At 36.4% G+C, this 22,997-nt stretch overlaps 1 protein-coding gene and 1 non-coding gene across 3 annotated transcripts in view; one reads left to right on the top strand and one right to left on the bottom strand.

The window, feature by feature from the left end:
* The window catches only part of BAZ1B (bromodomain adjacent to zinc finger domain 1B), a 73,619-nt gene that overhangs the window by 32,286 nt on the left and 18,336 nt on the right, over positions 1–22,997 (bottom strand). For both annotated transcript variants that reach the window (XM_069486327.1, XM_069486326.1), the window contains exons 4-7: positions 19,286–19,487; positions 13,762–13,883; positions 10,247–10,444; positions 448–2,149 (exon numbers count right to left, since the gene is read on the bottom strand). In XM_069486327.1, the coding sequence (XP_069342428.1) occupies positions 448–2,149; positions 10,247–10,444; positions 13,762–13,883; positions 19,286–19,487 (2,224 nt within the window). The remainder of the gene's footprint in view (positions 1–447; positions 2,150–10,246; positions 10,445–13,761; positions 13,884–19,285; positions 19,488–22,997) is intronic.
* On the top strand, positions 6,395–6,501 carry LOC138394907 (U6 spliceosomal RNA). Its single transcript, XR_011235425.1, has one exon. It is a non-coding gene; the product is annotated as a U6 spliceosomal RNA (small nuclear RNA).

Here is a 22,997-nt window from a genome sequence, read left to right as displayed (position 1 = left end):
TACTGAATTGGTGGTGACTGTGCTAGGGGCTTCAAATACTTTTGTCGTTCAACTATTACAGTAATCTGACCAAGTATATGGGGAAGGTGAGGCATGGATAACTAACTTGCCCAGAGAAATACTCTATAGCTAAATCATAGCTAGGATTTGAACCCAGGTCAGCCAACTCCCAAGTTGTATGTTGTTTCCAGTATGCCTACTTTAGCAAGGGATTTGGTCCCTTACTAAACCCAGAAAAAAGGCAACATCACATTTACTTATTATTAAATGCAGAATACCTGGCTGAACACTCCTGCTAAAATATTACATACCTCATAGATGCTGGGTTATTACATACAGAAATAAGTAAACAGTTATGACACTGGAGACCCTACCATTACCTCAGTAGTTTCCTTTCTGTTACAACTTCTAAAGGGATTCCCCTTTAATCTCGGCATAAAATTTTACCTTTCATTTCTCTTTCCTGGATTTCCCGTTCCTTCTTGGCTTGAATGGCGAGAAGCCTTCTGCTCTTCACAGCACTAATCATGTCTTCAGCTTCTGTATCTACTTGGGGCTCAAACTTCACAATTTCTTTTTTCCTATCAGTTTTGCCTAACCCATTCTCCTCTTTTCCGTTTTCTTTATTTCTGGCTTCCATTTCTTTTCGTTTCTGCTTCTCTGCTCTCTTCTTATCATTTTCTTCCTTCAACACAGCAAGCCGCTCCTTCCACAACTCTGCAGACATCTGCTGTCTGGTCTCCATGTGGTCTTGTACTGAGTATGTCATGAGGATCCGGTGGCACAGTGCTGTCAAGATTTGTAGCTTCTCTTCTGATGTTAACTCAAAAAATTCAGAGGTCTCCAGCTTCTCTAGGAACTCATCTTGTACCTCATTGTCCTCAAATGGTGCTGAATCTTTATTGTCATCTGTGTCTGAGCCCTCGCTTTCCTCCTGAACATCAGATCTGCGCAAGCAGAGGCGTACCAGCTCTGAAACAGAATGCAGAGTCAGGGGGATTTCTGACAGCTTCATTCCCAATTCACCATAGTCTTCTGCTATTTCGTCTTGTAGTAAGGTCTGTAAAAGGATAACCAACACTCTATTCAGGTATAAAAAGCCACCTTTATCTGCACTCAAGGCTTCCATAAGGGACACAGCAGTAATAGGATACTGGGCATCTGGTAAGAGTAGCCCAGAATAACAGCTCAAGAATTCCACCACCATGGCCACATCCCCAAAGAGTGTGTTGGGCAGCCCTTCAGGGGTATCCACCAATCTAAATGTTGGAAGGTTTTTGCCAGTTAATTCTTGGTCCTCATACCGCTTTTGTTTTTCTAATTTCTCAAGCAGTTCTTTCTCTCTCCGCTCTTTGGCTTTTTCCTTCAACTTTTCTTTCAGCTCCTCTCTTTTCTTTTTCAAATATTCTTTCCGTTGCTCTTCAGACATAGAGGCCCACCTCTTTTTGTGCTCTAGAAGCTCATAGCGTTTTTGAACAATACTTCGCAATTCTTCCGGAAGACGAGCTCTATCTTCACTAGAGAGAAGACGAGCTGTTTTGGAGATAACACAAGACAGGGCACTCTTCTTGTCCTCCCTATCTTTGTTTTCTTTGTAGTAGGCAATCAGGTGTAGTGCAGCAGGAGGCAGATGTTTATGAGGTTTACTAGAGGACCTAGGTGTACCCCCAGAATTCCGTGGGGCTCGTGTCATCTTCTGTGTGCCTTTGGCCATATCCAACAAAGTCATCTGCTTCATTTTGGTTTTAGGAGTCTTCAATCCCTTTTTGGGGGATTTGGAATTCCCTGTGGATTTCTGTCCATTCAGGATGCCTTTGCTTCTGCCCTTTGCCTTCAGAGGTTTGTCACTGTGTTTCCCTGGTTTCTTGGCAGGTGGGCCTTTCTTGGGAATGTGAAAGTTAGCGTGTAGCTTGTTGGGTGACATCATCTTCATTACTTCTTCCAGATGTTCTTCTGGAGATTTGGAATTCTTTGAGTTCTTTACTTTGAGTGGCGACCCATTCAACGATTTCTTCAGATGTACATGACACCATAACTTAGGATTTAGTGGTGAACTCAGAGAAGAGGTGTCTGTTTTAGATTTCTTTGAGGGTTTCCTGTCTGGGGATCCAGTATTCTTCCTCTTAGTAGAAGGGTTCAGAGTCATATACTAGAATTTAAGAATAGGAGCAAAATTAATTTTAAAAACTAATTTAACAAAGCCATATTTAAGCATTTTAAAGGCCCTCTTCCCCACCCACTCAGGTAAAACTACATATTCATTTCTCATAAACACTGTGTCCCTGAAAAAACAAAGACATGAATGTTAGCTAATGTTTTTGCCATATCAATATAAAATTCTCTTGATAATGAGACTTAAAAAACTATACTCTAATATTAGACATTTTGCTATGTACCTAGTTCTGTTTATATATACAATAGTGGTTCCTAAATATTTTAATGACATCTGTAAACTCTTTCCCCAGAAACACATAAAAACTACGCACACAATTTTAGAGAGCCCATGCATGGACCCCAGATTAAGGTTGCCTGATCTAGACAATAGCAATATCTGAGGAGTTTAAAAAGTACTGTTCTTGAAACAAGATTGATTTTCATCCTTTCAATGTTTGTTCTAATCCAGGGCATTCTATGCTTTGAAGTAGAAAGTATAATGTTTAAATATTTTTGCCTAAACTCTGAGGCACATTTTCTTATTAAAAGTATCAGTGAGTATAAGAACAACATAAATACTAATCACAGACAAGGAAACCTCCAACCTTTGACCTACTGGTGTCTCAAACTTCTCTGTTCTCTCCCCATACTTGAAGAACTCATTCCCAAGAATACATTATTAACTATAAGCTTTCTAAATTCTCATTAATTTCATACAACTCTTTGAACATACCCTCATATCTTTCAAATTTGCTCCCTCTAGGTTCCCCAACTCTACAATCCTTCAATCTCACCAGGACCTTAAATCTATTAATTTTATCACATTTTCACTACCCTTCCCCAGCATCCTTCTTTACCCTGATTAAATTCAAGGCAATCATGATAATCAATCTCACATAAACCTACGGTTTCCTTCTCTCTTGTTCTATTACATTTACTTGGAAAAACCATAACCCTGATTAACTTACATCTATTTATTCCTGGCCTGCACATGTTCAGCTTAAACGTGGCTAGAATTAAAAATACAACAACAGTGAGTAGTCTCAAGATAAATTCATTATCAGGAACCTCAAATGGGTCCTCAACACTGCCCAGCAATGTTCCTTTAGTCCATTTGCCTTCCCACTCTCCTGGACACAGGACACACATCTTCTGTCTCCTCAAACCTCCCATGCCTCATACTCATCATATAGAACTAGTTAGCAAGTTAGAACCCAGTTCATTTGTCATGATACCACCATTTCTCTGTTTAAATGTATTAAAAAAAAAAAAAAAAAACCCACCAAACCCCATGATTGTAATGCTTTAAAGCATATAATTACGAAGAAAAACGTCCACTAGCCAAAATGCAAACTAAACGAAATAATGAAGCAATGGTAAAGTATAGCCTATTTCAGAAAAAATTTGTTTCAAGTGATTAGGAAAAAAGACTACATAACCTTCAGAATACTTGAGTCTATTACCTAAATCAGCTAAGCACATCAATGGCACTTAGAGACTGGATGAACTTAACTTCAGGTTGTTAAGTGGAAGGAACTAACCTGAGAGGAGTAACATTAAAAAGAAGCAGTCTGCAGACAGCAGGCAGGACAAGCTAGTGTTAAGATGAGGCTACAGGCAAAAAAACAGCTAGAGATTATTGGATATGAAATTATAAGCCCCTAAAAAAAAGGCTACCAGGAAATGGCTCAGAGGAAATAAATCCCAGAGGTAACAAAGAACATCTACGCCCTTGTCAGGAAAAAAGCAAATAGGTTTAATAAAATTTAATAAGCTGTAATATAATGCCAATTAAGATTTAAACATTGAAGTGCAATCTTGGGTGGATTTTAAAAAAGCAAAAAGAAGATTTAAACACTGAGGAAATAACCATCAGAGAAACAAACTCACAGAACCAAGGCAACACAAGAGGTAGAAACAGGCCCTGCACTGAGTGAGTAGACTATATGTAAGAAATCCATTTCTGGCTAAGTTCTCTAACTTTAAAGGCCAATCTGCCTTTTAAGAATTACAGGCAACTGCATGTTATTGGTTTCTTTGGCTGACTCTTTTTTTGTTGCCTGATTAAAATTCAACATATTGTTCCCCAATAATCATCCTTAGTATGGGTCTGACAAAGACATTTTATAGCTTTACAGAATATAAACTCTATCCATGACTCAGAGGCTACTTTCCACAGACACAGAATTTCCCAGTTCTAGTTCCCTAGAACTAAATTTCAAAATGTTAGAAAGAGTAAGCAAATACAATTTATCTAAGATTCCATTCTCCACATGGATAGTAATACTATAAGTAATCCAAAGACAACGATATTTCAGAGATATCCGATAAATCACAGAGCAAGACACATCATGACCCTGGCAGGAATTAAAAACAAATTATGTGTCCCATAAAAGCTAGTCCTCTTCATCTAGCCTTGGAAAATCTTCACAGTATAGATAAACAGATTCTAATGCTCAGAATAACAGGATACATATTTAAAGTTACCCTAAAATGAAATTTATCACTAAAAAGATTAATGTGAGACTAAGTTTCATTTTTAGCATATTAAATAATCTTTTAATAGAGTCTATTATAAAATTTACTAATTTCTTTTTATTAAAAAAAAAAATTCAAATTTAACATAAGGTTCTTTAAACTTGTTCTACTTAGAAGCATGGTATCATGAAGAAATGATACAAGAGGTGGGATGGCTAAGCCACAAGAGGGTCCAACAATTTATTTTTATTTATAAGGTGTGCTTTCTTGCCAAGCCACACCATGTAACTTTTTTTCCTTAAAAATGAAAGAAATGAACTCACCCAACCCCCTCCCAATAGGCCGGCTCCCTGCGTGGGCAGTCCTTCAGTAACTGGATCATCTCAGCATGGGGCATGCTGGCAGTCCCAGCCAAATGGGAGCCGGCATGGCTGGACTCAGGGGGATCTGAAAAAGTATAAAACCACTTATGTGCTAAGGGTTTCCCCTATCCCCCACTCAGCACAATTAATCTACTAGGGTTAAATACGGAGGGAGATGAGAAGAATGGACACCTGAATTAGCAATATTATAATTTATCGGCAAAGGTTCTTCCTAATTGCTAAACAGGAAAAAATATTAACGAACGTCTCAGCAACACGGGAAGCTAAAAGAAATACAAAGTGTATACAATTCTACATTTGTTCCTGTCACCTGGAACATATCACCACCACAAATATCTACCTGACAGAAGTCACATTTCTTGATAAAAATAAGATAAAAAGGAAGAAATTATTTGTTATTGCTCGTTCCAATGCTGAATTTAACTTAGTATCAGTATAATCTAAGTAACAAAACCCTAAATTAGAAAACTCTGACAACCTACATTCTGATTCTTATTTCACTCTTCTTATTCACCTAAGGCAACATACTAGAAATCTGAGGGCAGCATTCACATAGCATGCTTGTCTCAATCTCCATGTGCCTTTACCAGCAAATGAGCCAACTATGTTACTATAAAATATTTTTAAAGTGTTTTGAAAATAATATAATTTATCTTTTATTTGTAGATAGATTCTTGCTCTGTCACCCAAGCTAGAATACAGTGGCATCATCACAGCTCACAGCAACCTCAAACTCCTAGACTCAAGTGATCCTCCTGCCTCAGCCTCCTGAGCAGCTGGGACTACAGGCATGCACCACCATGCCCGGCTAATTTTTCTATTTTTTGTAGAGATGGGTGTCTCACGCTGGTCTCAAACTCCAGGGCTCGAGTAATCCTCCCACCTCGGTCTTCAAAAGTGCTAGGATTACAGGTGTGAGCCACCTTACCCAGCTCTAATATAAATTTATTTTTTAACACATTAACTGCCATGTGAGTTGTATTTAACTCACTCTAGTTTTAAGCCCGGGGCCTCACAAAGCATATGTAATTCACACATCTCTTTATCTTAGGAGCCACATGAACTATTTTTCAAGTTGCATATAACTCAAACACACAGAAAACAAAAAAATAACAAATTTTCCCTAAATTAGAAAGGATCATTTTGTTTTTGAAGTTTTTATTCTATTTTTGTAATAAAACATTATGACCCCAGGGAAAAAATTTTTTTTTCTAGTGTGGCAGTCAATGTGTTAAAGTACTTCTCTAATCTCTAACTCATAAAAAAACTGTTTAGCTAAATTTTATTTAAAGAAAAATCTTCAGGCTATGAACACTTACTTGAAACATCAGTTATTAGGACAAGTAAGAAACATGTTTTAAAATATATAATATCCACTAGTGCTTGCTTCAGCAGCACATATACTAAAATTGGAGCGATACAGAGAAGATTAGCATGGCCCCTGCGCAAGGAAGACATGCAAATTAATGAAGCGTTCCATATTAAAAAATTTAAAAAATATATAATATCCACTAGTAATGAGACAAAATTACATCACATGACTTCTGATATGATCTACTAAGAAGAATGTATCAATTCTGTGGTATTTCTAGCAAACATTTATCATCTAAATCTAATGAGGAAATAAACCAAAACTGAAAACCATTCTATGAAACAACTGGCTTGTATTATTTTAGAATGTCACGGTTTTGAAAGACAAAGAAAAGCTGAGAGACAGTCCCAGATTAGAAGAGGTGAAAGAGACAAGTAAATGCAATATGTGATACCACATTGGATCCTATTAACACCAAGACAAATTTTGGTGGCTAAAAGGAGATTATTGAACAATTGGCAAAATTTGAATAAGAACTACAGATTTTAAGATAATAGAATTGTTTCTATTTTGTATATTTGGGTCAAATAAAATATATCATTAAAGTTAACGTTATTTTTCAAACTTTCAAAAAAAGAATTGTTTCAATGCTAATTTCCTGATTTTGATTTAACTGTACTACAGTGACATTAGAAAATATCCTTGTTTTTAAGAAATATATATTCAAGTGTTTTGTAAAGGGGCGAACTTACTTGGCTCAGAACAAATAATTTGTATGTGTGTAAGGAGAGAAAAATGATAAAACAAATATGACCAAAGTAACATTTAAGGAACCTAATTGAAGAGTACATGGAAATTCTTTATATTAATAGAATTTTGTCAACTTCTCTATATAAGATTATTTAAAATAAAATGTTTTTTAAAATATATTAAGAACAATGCTAAATTAGTTCAAATTGTTTTAGAATTCCAAATGTCTTGAAAAGTATTACTTTCTTACATCTCTATCCAAAAGGCTTCCCTACTAGGATATATCCTATCAGTTCAAAACAAGAGAGACTAGCAAAACACTAAGGCTTCAATGTATTACAAGAGAGGAAATGAGCTACTGAAATGGCAGATTTCATCTTAGATGACAGTTATGTTATTATCCAATTATCTGGTAAAGCATTCCTCTAAGTCATCAGAGGCCTACATAAATTTATGGTATCCCTAAAACCCAACTGTCAGTAGCATTTTCTGCAACAAATGGAACTTCTTTAAGAAATATATTAAATAGCCATGTACCTATTATATGCAATGTACTATGTTAAACACCACAAGATATAAAATGAGTAAGATAGTTCTCATTCTCAAGTAACTTCTATTCTAGAGAGAATTTACAAGACCACAAACATTCATTATCATACTAGGCCCTGCTTAGGTTAACAATCCAAAATTCCAGTATTTCTAAATAATCTTCCTCTCTCCCTCCTGAAGTCTCCCCATCAGTCCCTTCCTAAAACTATTGCTCACAACTTGCCTTCTCTCTCCAGGCCTCATCTCTCTATACAGTAAATGTATAAATTGAACAGCCTGGTAGAACATTAAATTCTACAAAAACCAAAAAGAAGACAAAGAGAGAAAATATCCCATGGCTTTGGGATGAGTGGGTCATATGTAACCAACTTTAAAATTTCCTTTACATGAAGAAAGAATCCAAAATAATGTTTTATGGTCTACTTATCTGTGCTCTTTACTGCGTTGTACCCTGGCTAAGAAGCCAAAAGTCCTTTAAGAAAACTAATTTTACAAATAGCAAAAACACACGTTATATGCAAAACACAGGAGACAACCAGTGAAATGTCAAATAGTTAGTACTAGGTAATAAGAAATTATTATTTAAGGTAAGGAAAATAGATAATAAAAACAAATATACGCCCTTAATTTTGTAGACTGGTATTTTACACAAGCTTTAATTTTTCTTACTAAGTAAAATCACTGCCTTCTTACAGCAGTTTAATCTAAGCAAGCTTGCATTTCCCACTCTCAATCTGAATTATAGCCAAATTTCATAAAATTAATAATTTAAATCCTCATTAGAAATTTTGGGAATAGCCAATTTCTTCAGAAACTGCCTTTCAGGATATAAGTTCCTAGAACTCTAATCTCTAGCTCCTATAAAAACTGTGGAACAGCTTTTTTGTCCTAATAAACCTGAAAGATCTTTTACCCATAAATAATGGTGTTTCATGTTATTCACATACTTGAATCACTAAACTAAAATACATAATAGATAGCTGTAAGATTTAAAAAGAGGAAAATATTTAAGGACAAAAGTGATCTAAGAGTCTAAAACCCATTCAGGGATGATTTATACATAGGGTCCTCATATAATTAAGAGAGTAATCTGTGACACCCACAGAAAGCCATATCATGATTCCAAAACACTATGGCAATGAAATGACAATGAACTCAAATTTCCCCTCAGTACATAAAAACATTTAAGAAAAAATTTAGGTTTACTATAGTTCCCTAGAAAATTTAGTCCTGATCTAGAAAAAGCCAATTAATTCCTAAATTTTGCTTTTTTAAGCAAACAATAAAAACTTAAAAGAGCTTAATGGAAGATAGTGCTTCATCTTGCTGGTCTAGAATAAGAAAATGTGCTAAACGCTAAACTATGGTTGGGAATCTTTACCCAAGACTCAACCCAACCAAGAAAAATAAAATTACTTTTGAGGAGGCCGAGGTGGGCGGATCGTTTGAGCTCAGGAGTTCGAGACGAGCCCAAGCAAATGCAAGACCCCATCTCTACTAAAAAAAATAGAAAGAAATTATCTGGACAACTAAAAGTATATATAAAAAAATTAGCTGGGCCTGGTGGTGTGTGCCTGTAGTCCCAGCTACTCGGGAGGCTGCGGCAGGAAGATCGCTTGAGCCCAGGAGTTTGAGGTTGCTGTGAGCTAGGCTGACACCACGGCACTCTAACCCAGGGAAGAGATTGAGACTCTGTCTCAAAAAAAAAAAAAAAAAAAAAAAAAAAAAAATTATTTTTGAATATGCTTTTGTCAGCATAATCTACCCAAGTAATTTAGTTGTTATAATTTAAGATGTCTTTATTTGTTCATAATTAAAAGGAATTGGAAAAAAGAAATCCTGGAAGTCTGACATAGTTTTAATGGATCCACAGTCCTTTCCTAGCCCTATTCTGGCCCAGAAACCAAGATGAAAATATCAGCCAGTATGCTAATAAGTTAAATCTAAAAATCTTATCGGATAAACCCTGAGATGAAAAAGACAATCCAAAACACTAAGCCAGTGTTTTAAATCTTGTCATTCATTTTCTGTTGGTTCTAATTAGACTAGGCCTGAGGTTATCCATCTATAATATAAGATTAATATATACATCATTTGACTTCACAAAAATGTTCTGAAGATCAGATGAGATGGTTAAAGAAAAAACCCTTTTAATCTCTGTCAAGAGAAAAACGCTAGGTTTTCTACTAACCTGTCACACAAAGGAATACTCATTGCAGGTTCTTTTCAAGGCTGCAAGTATATTTGATCATCTTGTCTGACATACAAAAGCCGTTCTCATTTTTAGGAATCAGTTCACAAAATATTTTTTATATTTATACCATACCTCATTCTAAAAAGGATGTGAGGGAAAAAAGCACAGGTATTTATTTTTTCTATTTTTCAGTTATGCAAGCATAATCAAAAATAAATTGAAGTAGGAGAGATATTCAATATGGCCTCTGATCAACCCTATATAACAACTTTAATGAAACTGATACATCTGAAAATTTCTGAATTCATTATCTGATGTTACAATTCAAAATGTGCTATAAATCTAATTCCTACTGGCACCACTAAAGAAAATAAGCTCATCTAATAGTGCTTTATCTTGCTGTCGAAAAATTAATGATAACCTTACCTTATATGGATCAAGTAAAAAGTCACTGAACTTGCTGGGCAGGGAATATTTCTTCACCAATTCATCTTCTACCACCCAAGGTGCATTTTCACCAGTACCAGCCCGTAATGCATTATGCCGTATAAAGTATCGAAGTATCTCCTTATTTGGTGGGCGCTCTGTACGAATCAAGCTGTCCGCTGGCACATTGCTGATGATCTAGGTAACAAATATAAATAACTCACTATTGGGGTAAAAAGTAATTAACCAATGAGAACAAAAATTTGTGTTCTCTCCAGAAAAATCACAATTAATCTATAAAAACAGGGCTACAAATTATATAGAAGAAAATGTAGAATAATTTTCAAATACAGAATGTCAATTTAAAGGTATCCCTAGGCAATTTTTCAATATGTATCAAAGTCCTAAAAATGTATGTACCCTTTCAACCAAGAATTACTCTTGTCAAGAATTTATAGTAAGAAGTAAATGGGCCTGGCGCGGTGGCTCACGCCTGTAATCCTAGCACTCTGGGAGGCCGAGATGGGCGGATTGTTTGAGCTCAGGAGTTAGAGACCAGCCTGAGCAAGAGCGAGACCTCGTCTCTACTAAAAATAGAAAGAAATTATATGGACAGCTAAAAATATACATAGAAAAAAAAAATTAGCCAGGCATGGTGGCGCGTGCCTGTAGTCCCAGCTACTCGGGAGGCTGAGGCAGTAGGATCACTTGAGCCCAGGAGTTTGAGGTTGCTGTGAGCTAGGCTGACGCCACGGCACTCACTCTAGCCCGGGCAACAGAGCAAGACTCTGTCTCAAAAAAAAAAAAAGTAAATGGACAAGTCATCATCAACTGCTAATATAGTAAAATATGGGGAGGAAGTATTACCTAAAGGTACATCAGTAAGACATTTTAAAAATTAAAATACATACATATAATGGACACTGTGCAGTCATAAGGAAAAAAAAGTTTCCTATTCAGGACAAATTCATCAGAATCATCTATTTATAAGCAGATGCTTGGGCCTCACCACTAACTTAATGAATCATAAGAATCTCTGGCAATAGCACTTAGGAATCTACATACTTAATAAGCTCCTCTGGTGACTATCATGCACACTAAAATTTGAGAATATTGCTTTGGAAGAAAATTTTATGACATTATAGATGATTACCATACAGTAAATGAAAAAAGCAAATTATCAGAATATTTCTGCCGGGCGAAGTGAATCATGCCTGTAATCCTAACACTCTGGGAGGCCGAGGCAGGAGGACCACTTGAGGTCAGGAGTTGGAGATCAGCCTGAACAAAGGCAAGACCCCGTCTATGCCAAAAATAGAAAAAATTAGCAGGTATGGTGGCCCACAGTACTCAGGAGGCTGAAGCAGGAGGATCGCTTGGGCCCCGGAGTTTGAGGTTGCAGTGAGCTATGACAACGCCATTGCACCACTCTTACCCAGGGCAACACAGCAAGACTCTGTCCCCTCCCCACCCCCCGCCAAAAAAGAAAAGAAAACAAAAAATTCCTACTTGTAAAAGTCATTTAAGAGCTAACTACCAGATTGGGCACGGTGGCTCACGCCTGTAATCCCAGCACTCTGGGAGGCCGAGGCAGGTGGCTCGTTTGAGCTCAGGAGTTCGAGACCAGCCTGAGCAAGAGCGAGATCCCGTCTCTACTAAAAAAAAATAGAAAGAAATTAGCTGGACAACTAAAAATATATAGAAAAAATTAGCCGGGCATAGTGGCGCATGCCTGTAGTCCCAGCTACTCGGGAGGCTGAGACAGGAGGATTGCTTGAGCCCAGGAGTTGGAGGTTGGTGTGAGCTAGGCTAACGCCACGGCACTTTAGCCCAGGCAACAGAGTAAGACTCTGTCTCAAAATAAATAAATAAATAAAAAATAAAATAAAAAATTATAAAAAGAAAAAAAAAAAGAGCTAACCACCATTAACCACAACTATATTCACCAATTACTAAGGAGTGTGAGATTTGATATCATTTCTTTTTTTATTATTTGCATTTTGTCTTCCTATAACCAATGTGTTAATAACTACATGTGAACAAAACAATTTACACTCATCAATAAGAATACAAACGGTAACTAAAGAAGTGGTTGAGACTCCTTAGTATATTTTATTCAGCTACCTTGCTGAACGAGAGGTATGAAATTTAGCAAAAAATTTTATTTAACATCCAATTTTCAAATATAAAAAAAATCCTAACAATCCAGCCACATCATATAGTTACTAACCATAAAACAAATGAGTCAGAATAGAATAAGACTTGTCGGGCCGGGCGCGGTGGCTCACGCCTGTAATCCTAGCACTCTGGGAGGCCGAGGCGGGTGGATTGCTCAAGGTCAGGAGTTCGAGACCAGCCTGAGCGAGACCCCGTCTCTACTAAAAATAGAAAGACATTATATGGACTACTAAAAATAGAAAGACATTATATGGACAACTAAAAATCTATATAGAAAAAAATTAGCCGGGCATAGTGGCGCATGCCTGTAGTCCCAGCTACTCGGGAGGCTGAGGCAGTAGGATCGCTTAAGCCGAGGAGTCTGAGGTTGCTGTGAGCTAAGCTGACGCCACGGCACTCACTCTAGCCTGGGCAACAAAGTGAGACTCTGTCTCAACCAAAAAAAAAAAAAGACTTGTCAACATTCTGAGGCAGGAAAAAAACAATATAAATAAAGTGGCCAAAGATCTGGATTATAATCCTTCCCAATCGCATTTACTAAATTAGGAACTTTGACAGTTATTAAACTTCTCAGGTTTTGGCTGTTTCTTCTATAAAACGGTTATGCCTAAAGACAAATGTGCAACTGGTTTCCACACCCAGTGCCCTAACCTACTTCTTTCCAGTGAGAAGTAGTAAGATTCTATACATACAGGTGTAGGAATACCTGAAAGTAACATACCATATTTCTTAGAATCTAAGATGTAATCAATGAAACTCATTATGTTATGTAACACTAAAAAAAAAAAAAAATCCTTGCCCATTGGTTTTAAGATAAATCCTAATTCTGGACACTTCACATATAAAAACTGAACATCTTACAATTAATAAAATATATTACTAAATTATTTAAGGGTATTTACTGTTGTGAATTATTAGCTCATAACTTTACAAGACTTCTTGTAAAAGCACCAATTACAGAGTTGACTCAATTTCTGAGTTTAATTATATTACAAAAATGACTGCTCTACTTTTAATTGGGAAGAGGTATTTCCTTGGAGAAAGTTCATGACTGCTGGGAACAGGTTCTTATTTTTCAAACTGAGTTTGCGGCTCAAATATAAATTACTTATACCCTAGTAATTCCTATAAAAAAGAGGAAAAGCATGCTATCCCCCCAGGAAAGCAAATATAATTTAACTTCAAATCATAATTACTGAGACCAGAAAACCACTCAGTATCTGTTGTACAAAGACTTTCATTTATATTTTTCTTTAGCACATTTTCTCCAAGAAAACCAACCCTATGATATCTCCTTAAACATACATACAAGAATTTAATATAAACTGTCAACTAACCTTATCTTCATTTTGTAGTTTCACATCATATTTGTGAGGCAGAAATTTTGGAGGAGCCCATTTCCTTTCTCCTTTTTTCAATGAAGTAGGAAGTTTTCGTGGAGATCTACGTGCTCTGTCATCTAGTCAAATCAACAGAAAATTAGTGAAAAACATATTCTTCTAATTCTAGTCATTCATTCAGTAACAGTCTTACTAAACAACTACTCTGCATCAGGCACTAGGTGATATAGCAAAGATGAATCATAATGTCTTTAATTTCAAGGAGCTAAAGTTTTAGGGGAAGTCAACAAGTAAAAAATTACAATACAATGTGGTAAATACTATATTAGAGGTTGAAAAAGAAAAATACTAGGAGTACAGAGAAGGAATACCTAACTTAGTCTAGTAGGTAGGCAGGAAAGAACCTAAAAAAGAATATGACTTGCTCAGATTGCAAGCAATGAAGTATGGCTGAATACGACGTACAGCATAAACAAAAATAAGACTAAAAAAGGTAAGCCAAAACCAGATTATAAAGGGCGTTGTATACCACTTAAAGAGATTAGAATTTGTCTTGTAAGCACTATGGAACGAAAGGAAGATTTTTGGTCTAACTAGTATACATTTTGGAAAGATCACTGATGTTAAAATAAGAAAATTTTAGCAGAAGATGAAACAAACGGGAAGGTGAGACTGAAGGTAAAGAAATTAGAAGCTACAATGCTAAACATCTGGGCCGGGCGCGGTGGCTCACGCCTGTAATCCTAGCACTCTGGGAGGCTGAGGCAGGTGGATCGCTCGAGGTCAGGAGTTCAAGACCAGCCTGAGCAAGAGCGAGACCCCCATCTCTACTAAAAATAAAAAGAAATTATATGGCCAACTAAAAATCTATATAGAAAAAATTAGTCGGCCATAGTGGCGCATGCCTGTAGTCCCAGCTGCTCGGGAGGCTGAGGCAGTAGGATCGCTTAAGCCGAGGAGTCTGAGGTTGCTGTGAGCTAGGCTGATGCCACGGCACTCACTCTAGCCTGGGCAACAAAGTGAGACTCTGTCTCAAAAAAAAAAAAAAAAAAAAAAATGCTAAACATCTGAATGGAATGGAGAAGGAAAGAAACAAGAGGTATTTAGGAGACAGACCTGGTGACCACCTATATGTGGGAATGTTAAAAGTTTCCAAGTTTTCTGCCTTAGAGACTGAGCCAATTGTAGGCAAAATAAGAGAATGTGGAAAGAATAGCAGGGTTCATGTTTACTTGTCTTGGGAGACAAGAAGAGTAAGATCAATTTACCTTCAGGTGTGTGAATTTGAGTTGTCTGGCGGACACACAACTGAGCATTAGGTCTGAAGTTAAGTCTGACCTAGGCTTGAGAATCATCACCCTACATATAGGTAAGAGTATAAACTATGGGCACAGATCAGATACAACCAGACAGTATGTAGACTGAAAAATATAAAGAAGGCAAAAAATATAACTCTATGAAAAAAATCTAAGGAATGGCAGGGAAAAAAAGGAGGTAAAAAAGCATAACACTCAGAGACCCACAAGACAGTGGCATCAAAGTAAAAGATATGAGACTAACCAACAGTGTTAAATGTAACAGAAAATTAAAGCACAGGCCGGGTGCGGTGACGCACGCCTATAACCCTAGCACTCTGGGAGGCTGAGGTGGGAGGATTACTTGAGCTCATGAGTTTGAGACCAGCCTCAGCAAGAGCGAGACCCCATCTCTACCAAAAACAGAAAAACTAGCCCAGCATCATGGCATGCACCTGTAGTCTCAGCTACTTGGGAGGCTAAGGAAGGAGGATCACTTGAGCCCAGCAGTTTGAGGTTGCTGTGAGCTATGATGATGCCACTGCACTCCACCTGGGGCAACAGAGCAAGATTCTGTCTCAAAAGAAAATTTAAGCACAGACTAAGAAGAAATCTCTGCATCTGGCAATCAGGAGGTCACCTACAACCTTATTAGGAATTGTTTCAGGAGTGAAGTGACATAAGTTAGATCACAACAGCATAATGAAGAAAACTGACAGTCAGAAGATAGAGATAGCATTCTCAAGGATATAAGTTTGAATGGATAAGGCAGAAAACAAGAGAATCAAGGGAGGACGGGTTATTCTCTTTAGAAAATGGGACTTTGTTTATAAGTTGAGAAGAACCTTATGAGAGAGTTGAAAACACTGTAGAGTAGAATAATAAAAGTTAACCCAAGTCCTTAAGAAGAGTAAGAGGAAATAGAATCCAAAGCACAAGTGTCTTGGCCAAAAGGAAAGACAGTCCCCTTCCAAGATGGAGGAAGAATACAGAAATTTATGAGGAGGTTAAGAACACAAAATGAAAAGTTCCTGCCTAAAACATTATTTTTTCCCCATAAAGTAGAAGGCGAGGTCATCTGGTAAGAAAATATTACATATATTGGAATTTGTCTATCAAATTCCCATGGAAATTCTAATCAATTTTCCCCAGAAAACATTAGGAATATGTCACAACATCAATTCCTTACCCCACCTACCTATTTTCACGTAGTAATAATAACATTATAACCCCAAAATTCAAACCTAAACTTAGGCATAGAACCCACTAAAAAAGAAGTCAAGCCTAAAAGTTGGGGTTCCTGGTACAATAATGCTTCAGGCATAAAACTAGTAATATATCACTGGTATTTCAACAATCTGATTCTAGAAAGAAAGTGTTAGATGACATATCATCAGCCAACTCCTAACCAAAACATTCAAACCAAAACATTTCTCAACTTCAAGGAATTGTAAGTAATGCCCATATTACAAAACTTCAATATCAAAAAGAAGGAGAGAGAAACTGGAAAATATAGACATGAGCATTCATATAACAGAGCAGAAAACAAAACTGAAGTATCAATAACTGGGGTGGGCCAGTTGCAACGATAGTCTCAAGAGTTAATCCCAGCACTCTGGGAGGCCGAGGCAGGAGGATCGCGTGAGGTCAGGAGTTTGAGACCAGCCTGAGCAAGAGTGAGACCCAGTTTCTATTCTAAAAAAAAAAAAAAAAAAAAAAAAAAAAAAATTAAAAAAAAACGTAAATAAAAAAATAAAAAGGGGGGTTCTTTCAGACTACAATAAGTCCCTCTAAAACCATCTGCACATGTCCAAAACTCTGGAGAGACAAAACAGAATGGGAGACAGACAACATAACATTCTAAGGTAGCACTCTAATCTAAAGTCTGTAACAGTTAATGAGGTAAAATTACCTGATCCTCTAATAATCACGGGGAGTGGGGGTCAGTATACTTCAAACACCTTGTGCACTCATGTTTTTGGAGACAAAAGGAAACTAGTCCAATCAAATTCCTTATTTTACAGACTAAAAAAAAAAAAAAACGACCTCATAGACTGAATAATTTTCCCTGTGGGCTAAGTTTCAGTTCTTCAAATTTTAAAACATTATTTTTAGAGTCTTCAGGTCCCTAAAAACTACTTTTAGACACCAGTGTTTCAGAATTCTATCAGCTCCCATCTGAGATGAACTTAGATTACACAATATAGATAGAAGGAAGTACAGCTGAGTCTTGAATTGCACAGGGGTTAGGGGCACCAAATGCCAGTGCAGTCAAAAATCCACACATATATATATACATATATATATATATATATAATTTTTTTTTTTTGAGACAGAGTCTCACTCTGTTGCCCAGGCTAGTGTGCCGTGGTGTCAGCTTAGTTCATAGCAACCTCCAACTCCTGGGCTCAAGTGATCCTTCTGCCTCAGCCTCCTGAGTAGCTGGGACTACAGGCATGCGCCACCATGCCCGGCTAATTTTTTCTATATATATTTTTAGTTGTCCATATAATTTCTTTCTATTTTTAGTAGAGACGGGGTCTTGCTCTCGTTCAGGCTGGTCTCAAACTCCTGAGCTCAAAGGATCCACCCACCTCGGCCTCCCAGAGTACTAGGATTACAGGCGTGAGCCACTGTGCCCACCTCACATATAATTTTTGACTCCCCAAAAACTTTACCACTAATAGCCTACTGTTGACTTGGAAGCTTTACCAATATCAGAAAGTAAACTCACACATATTTTGTATATTAAATGTATTATATATTGGACGGCAGAAGCTACTCCTACTGTTATCTTGACATTAAGCCAAACCTTTCTGAAATGGTAAAAAGATCCTTTTGCTGGCATTAAATTCTCTAGTTTTGGATCCTTCATCTTCCTTTTTGCTTTAAGTTATATGACTGCTTTTTCTCAAATCATATAGTCTATAGATATGCCTTTCTTATAGGAATCCTGCACCCATATAAAAGCTGCATTTTCAATATGAGATAAAAGGGTATTTTGCAAAAGTGCAAGGTTTTTGTGCCTGCTGGTGTGGCTGCAACAATAACTTCACAAATTTCCTTTTCTTTTTTTTTTTACAGTGGTCCATACACTGGATTCATTTATCTTGAAATGGGGCAACTACAGCAGCAGACCTCCATCTACAGTACATATCAAGTAATCCAAATTTTTCTAATAAGGCATGACTTTTCTCTGCTTTCTGAGAGCACTTCCAGCATCACTGGTGGCACTCTGTATGGGTCCTATGATGTTATTCAAGGTTTAAGGTATTGCACTAAACAGGATAAAAAGTATGTGAGAATTTTGAGGGATGAGCAATTTACTGGACAAAAGAACTTCTCACTTGGAGATGATTAGCATTACATGAAGTTTTAAGCAGATACTGGCAACACCTGAGTTCACGGCAATAGCAACAAGAGGTTGCTATGAAATTATTACAGTAGTACAGTACTACTGTAGTTTTATGCAGTTATTTAATACTGCACCTTTATATTTGTTTACATCTCTCTACTGCAAATGGTGCCATGTATAATCTGTGTGTGCATAAATTTTGATAAGGTTTAACTTTTTATAATAGATTTGTATATATATGGTAGTAAATAAAATAGTATTAGCATATGTTTTATGCCTTCATGACATATATCTTTTTCTTTTTTCTTTTTTTTTTTTTTGATATCTCTAGACTACACAGTTGATCTGGAAGATTTTTCAAATTGTCACAAATCTCCAAAAAATTTTCCAAAATATTCACTGAAAAAAATTCATGCATACACAGACCCATGCAGTTTAAACCTCTGTTGTTGAAGGGTCAGCTATATCTTAAAACCACTCCATCGGCTTGCAATGTGAAGAGCAACAGGGATGAGAATAATTTGCCCCTCCTACCTTGATCACCCCCCTACACACTTATGTACATATTTTCTACTTTAAGAGAAAAGGAAAACAAACCTTTGCCATCTTGAGTAGCTAAGAATGTGTACATAAGATTTCTAAGCAACTAGAGGAAATGACTTCCCAGTGATCTCAATTGTTCAGGAAGATTTAAGTCTTGACTCACTTTACAGACATTTTAGTTGTTTTTCTGAATCATAAATGAACAAAATCACGTCAACTGAAAAAAACTCGAGTACACATTTAGTTGCTAGAGAACTCTGAAAGACTAGTGTATAATAAAATAAATAGGGTCTCATAACTCACTAAGGAGAGCTAGCATCATACATACTAATACTCTCTCTCCTTCCTTCATCCTCTTTTACGACTGCCTCCTTCTTCTGATGGTCCTGAGCAATTTGACTGGAATTCTCTTTGTCACTTGATGGAGAATCACAGGCACCATCAGATTTTTTCTCAGTGGCCTCTTCATCTACTTTCTCCAAAGGATGAATCTTCACAATCTTCACCTTGAGCATTTTCTCCTTCCCAACCTATAAAGGAAACAGGAGAGAAAATCAGACATAATAAATAAGAACTAGAAACTAAAGATAATGTTTAGAACATCTGATCTAATGCATATGTCTTCTCCCCTAACAAAAATTCACTGAAATGAAAATACCCAAGTACAGTGAATTTTTTCCAACTTTATTTCTCAGACTTCTAGATTGAAATGTATCCTAAAAAAAAGATTACAACCTAGTTCAAATTCATGTACCAATATACTAAGACCAAATGGCAATCACTGCACTAGTCTAAAATACACATGGTTTTAAAATTTCCATTTTTTTAAAAAAAATCAAATATATATGGATATCCAATTGTTCTAGAAACAGTCATTGAAAAAACTATCCTTTCTACACTTACCTTTCTACCTTTATCAAAGATCAGTTGTGGATGTATGTGTCTATTTCTGGATGCCAGTCTGTTCCATTGATCCATTTGTCTTAATGTAAAATCTTTAAACTAAGGCTGGAAATCGGATAGTATTAGATCTCTTACTTTGTTGTTCTTTTTCAAAGTTGTTTTAGCTAAGTTCTTTGCCTCTCCAAATGAATTTTACAATCAGCTAGGCAATTCCTACAAAAAAAGCTGTTGGATTTTATTGCAATGTATGTTAAATCTACACATCAATTTGGGAAAAGCTGATCTTAATGATTAGTTTTCTGATCCATGAACAAAGTATCTCTACATTTATTTAGATCTTCTTTAATTTCTCTCAGCAATGTTTTGAAATTTTTACCATACAGGTATCGTGCATCTTTTGTCAGCTTTACCCGGAGTACAATAATCCACCTTTATCCACAGGGGGATACGTTCCAAGACTCCTAGTGGATGCCTGAAATCGTGGATAGTGCCAAACTCTACACATACCATGCATGAATTTCTTTTTTTTTTCTTTATGATTTCACAGACAGAAGAATGGTTCTTACTGTAAATGCCAGCAACCTCAGCATACAATTTTTTTCTTTCCTTATTAAATCAAAAACTTTCACTTTTTCACTTAAAGGAAGCACTTTACGGCTTCTCTTTGGCATATCCAAACTGCCAGCATCACTACTCTTGCACTTTAAGGCCATTATTAAGTAAAGGAAGGGTTAGTTGAACACAAGTGACTGTCAATCTGATAACTGAGATGGCTATTAGGTGACTAACTGGGGGGTAGCATATGCGGTGGATATGCTGGGAAGGGATGATTCGTGTCCCAGGCTGGACAGAGTGAAACTGCACCAGATTTCACTACACTACTCAAAAAAGCTTGCAATTTAAAACTTATAAATTGTTTACTTCTGGAATTTTCCATGTAATACTTTCAGATAGTGATTGACTGCTGATAACTGAAACAGAAGAAGGCGAAACCATGGAGAAGAGGAGACTACTATATTTCATATTTTTGACACTACTGTAAATGGTGCCAATTTTTTAAATTTCAATTGTTTGTTGCTAGTATATAGAAACATAAATTGACTTTTTGTATATTGATCTTGTATCCTGCAACCCTGCTGAATTCATTTCTTAGTTCTAGTAGTTTCATTCGTAGATTCCATCAGATGTTCCACAATCATGTTGTCTGCAAATCATTTTGCTTCTTCCTTTCAAATCTGGATGCCTTTTGATTATTTTTATTGATATACTATACCGGCTGGAACCTTCAGTACAATATTAGAGTGGACGAACAGACATTCCAACTTGCCTGACCTTAGGAGCCAAGCATTCAGTCTTCAACCATTAGGTATGCTGTTAGCTGAAGATTACCGGTAAACACTCTTTATCGGGTTGAAGCACTTCTTTGTATTCGTAACATGCTAAGAGTTTTTACTAGTAGTTGATGTTGGATTTCACCAAATGCTTTTTCTGTGTCTATTAAAACTATCACATGGTCTCACTGTCAGCTGAATTTAGAATAATTTAAAAAGAAAAAAACTACCACATTGTTTTCCTTCTTGTTTATTAACAAGGAGAATTACATTCACTTCAAGTGTTAAACCAACTTTGCATTCCTAGGATAGACCCACTGGCCATGATGTATTATCTTTTAAATATAGTGTTGAATTTTATCTGCTAAAATTTTTGTTAGAATTTTTATATCTATGTTGACAAGGGAGTTTTCTGAAAACAGATATAGATTTTATTTTGCAGGTTTTTTCTTGTGATGTACTTATATGATTTTGATATCAGGGTAACGCTGGCCTTGTAAAATAAGTTGGAAAGTATTTTCTCCTTTTCTATTTTCTTGAAGCATTTGCAAAGAACTGATATTATTTCTTCCTTAAATGTTTGGTAGAATTCACCAGTGACAACATTTAGGCCTGGAGTTTTCTTTGTGGGAAGATTTTAACTACAAATTCAATTTCCTTAATAGATATAGGGCTATTAAGTTCTCCACTTCTTGAGTTTTGGTACTTTGTGTCTTTCAAGGAATAGGTCTATTTATTTAATTGTCAATTTTACAAAGGTGTTCTTAATATTCCCTTATTATCTCGTCAATATCTGTAAGACTACAGTGATGTCATCTCTCTTAATTCTTGATATTGATTAATTTGTATCTTTTTTTCTAAGAGTTTGGCTAGAGGTCTATCAATTTTATTGATCTTGTCAAATTACCAGTTTTTGATTTATTTTCCCTGTTTTCTTGTTTTCAATTTTATTGATTTCCACTCCGATCTTTTATCACTTCCTTTCCTCTGTTTACTCTGGGTTTAATTTGCTCTTTTTCTGACTTAAGGTAGAAGCCAACGTCAATGATTTCAGACCTTTTTTTTGTGATGTAGGTATTTAGTGCTATACATTTTTCCTAAGCACTGCTTTTAGTAGCATCCCACAAATTCTAATATATTGTGTTTTCATTTTCGTTCAGTTCAAAATACTTTCTAATTTTCCTTTTGATTTCTTCTTTAATCCATGAGTAAGTTAAAGGGGTATAATTTACTTTCCAATTATTTACAGATTTCCAGTTATCAATTTCTAATTTAATTCCATTTTAGAGCATACAGTTTGGATGACTTGAATCTTTTAAAATTTATTGATACTTTTTTATGGCCTAGAGGATGATCTCCACTTGGTAAAAATGCACTTGAAAGGAATATGTAGGCCAGGCGTGGTGGCTCACGTCTGTAATCCTAGCATTCTGGGAGGCCGAGGTGGGTGGATCCTTTGAGCTCACAAGTTCAAGACCAGCCTGAGCAAGAGCAAGACCCCGTCTCTACTAAAAATAGAAAGAAATTATATGGACAACTAAAAATATGTACAGAAAAAATTAACCAGGCATGGTGGCACATGCCTGTAGTCCCAGCTACTCGGGAGGCTGAGGCAGGAGGATTGCTTGAGCCTGAGTTTGAGGTTGCTGTGAGCTAGGCTGACGGCACGGCACTCCAGCCCAGGCAACAGAGTGAGACTCTGTCTCAATATAAAAAAAAAAAAAAAAAGAAAGAAAGAAAGGAAGGAAGGAAGGATGGATGGATGGATATGTATCCTGCTGTTAGGGTAAAATGTTTTATAATGAC

This window comes from Eulemur rufifrons, chromosome 14, assembly GCF_041146395.1.
Source record: "Eulemur rufifrons isolate Redbay chromosome 14, OSU_ERuf_1, whole genome shotgun sequence".
NCBI classification, from domain to species: domain Eukaryota; kingdom Metazoa; phylum Chordata; class Mammalia; order Primates; family Lemuridae; genus Eulemur; species Eulemur rufifrons.
Note: the sequence above shows the minus strand (reverse complement) of the source record. Positions and strands in the feature narration are given on the sequence as shown.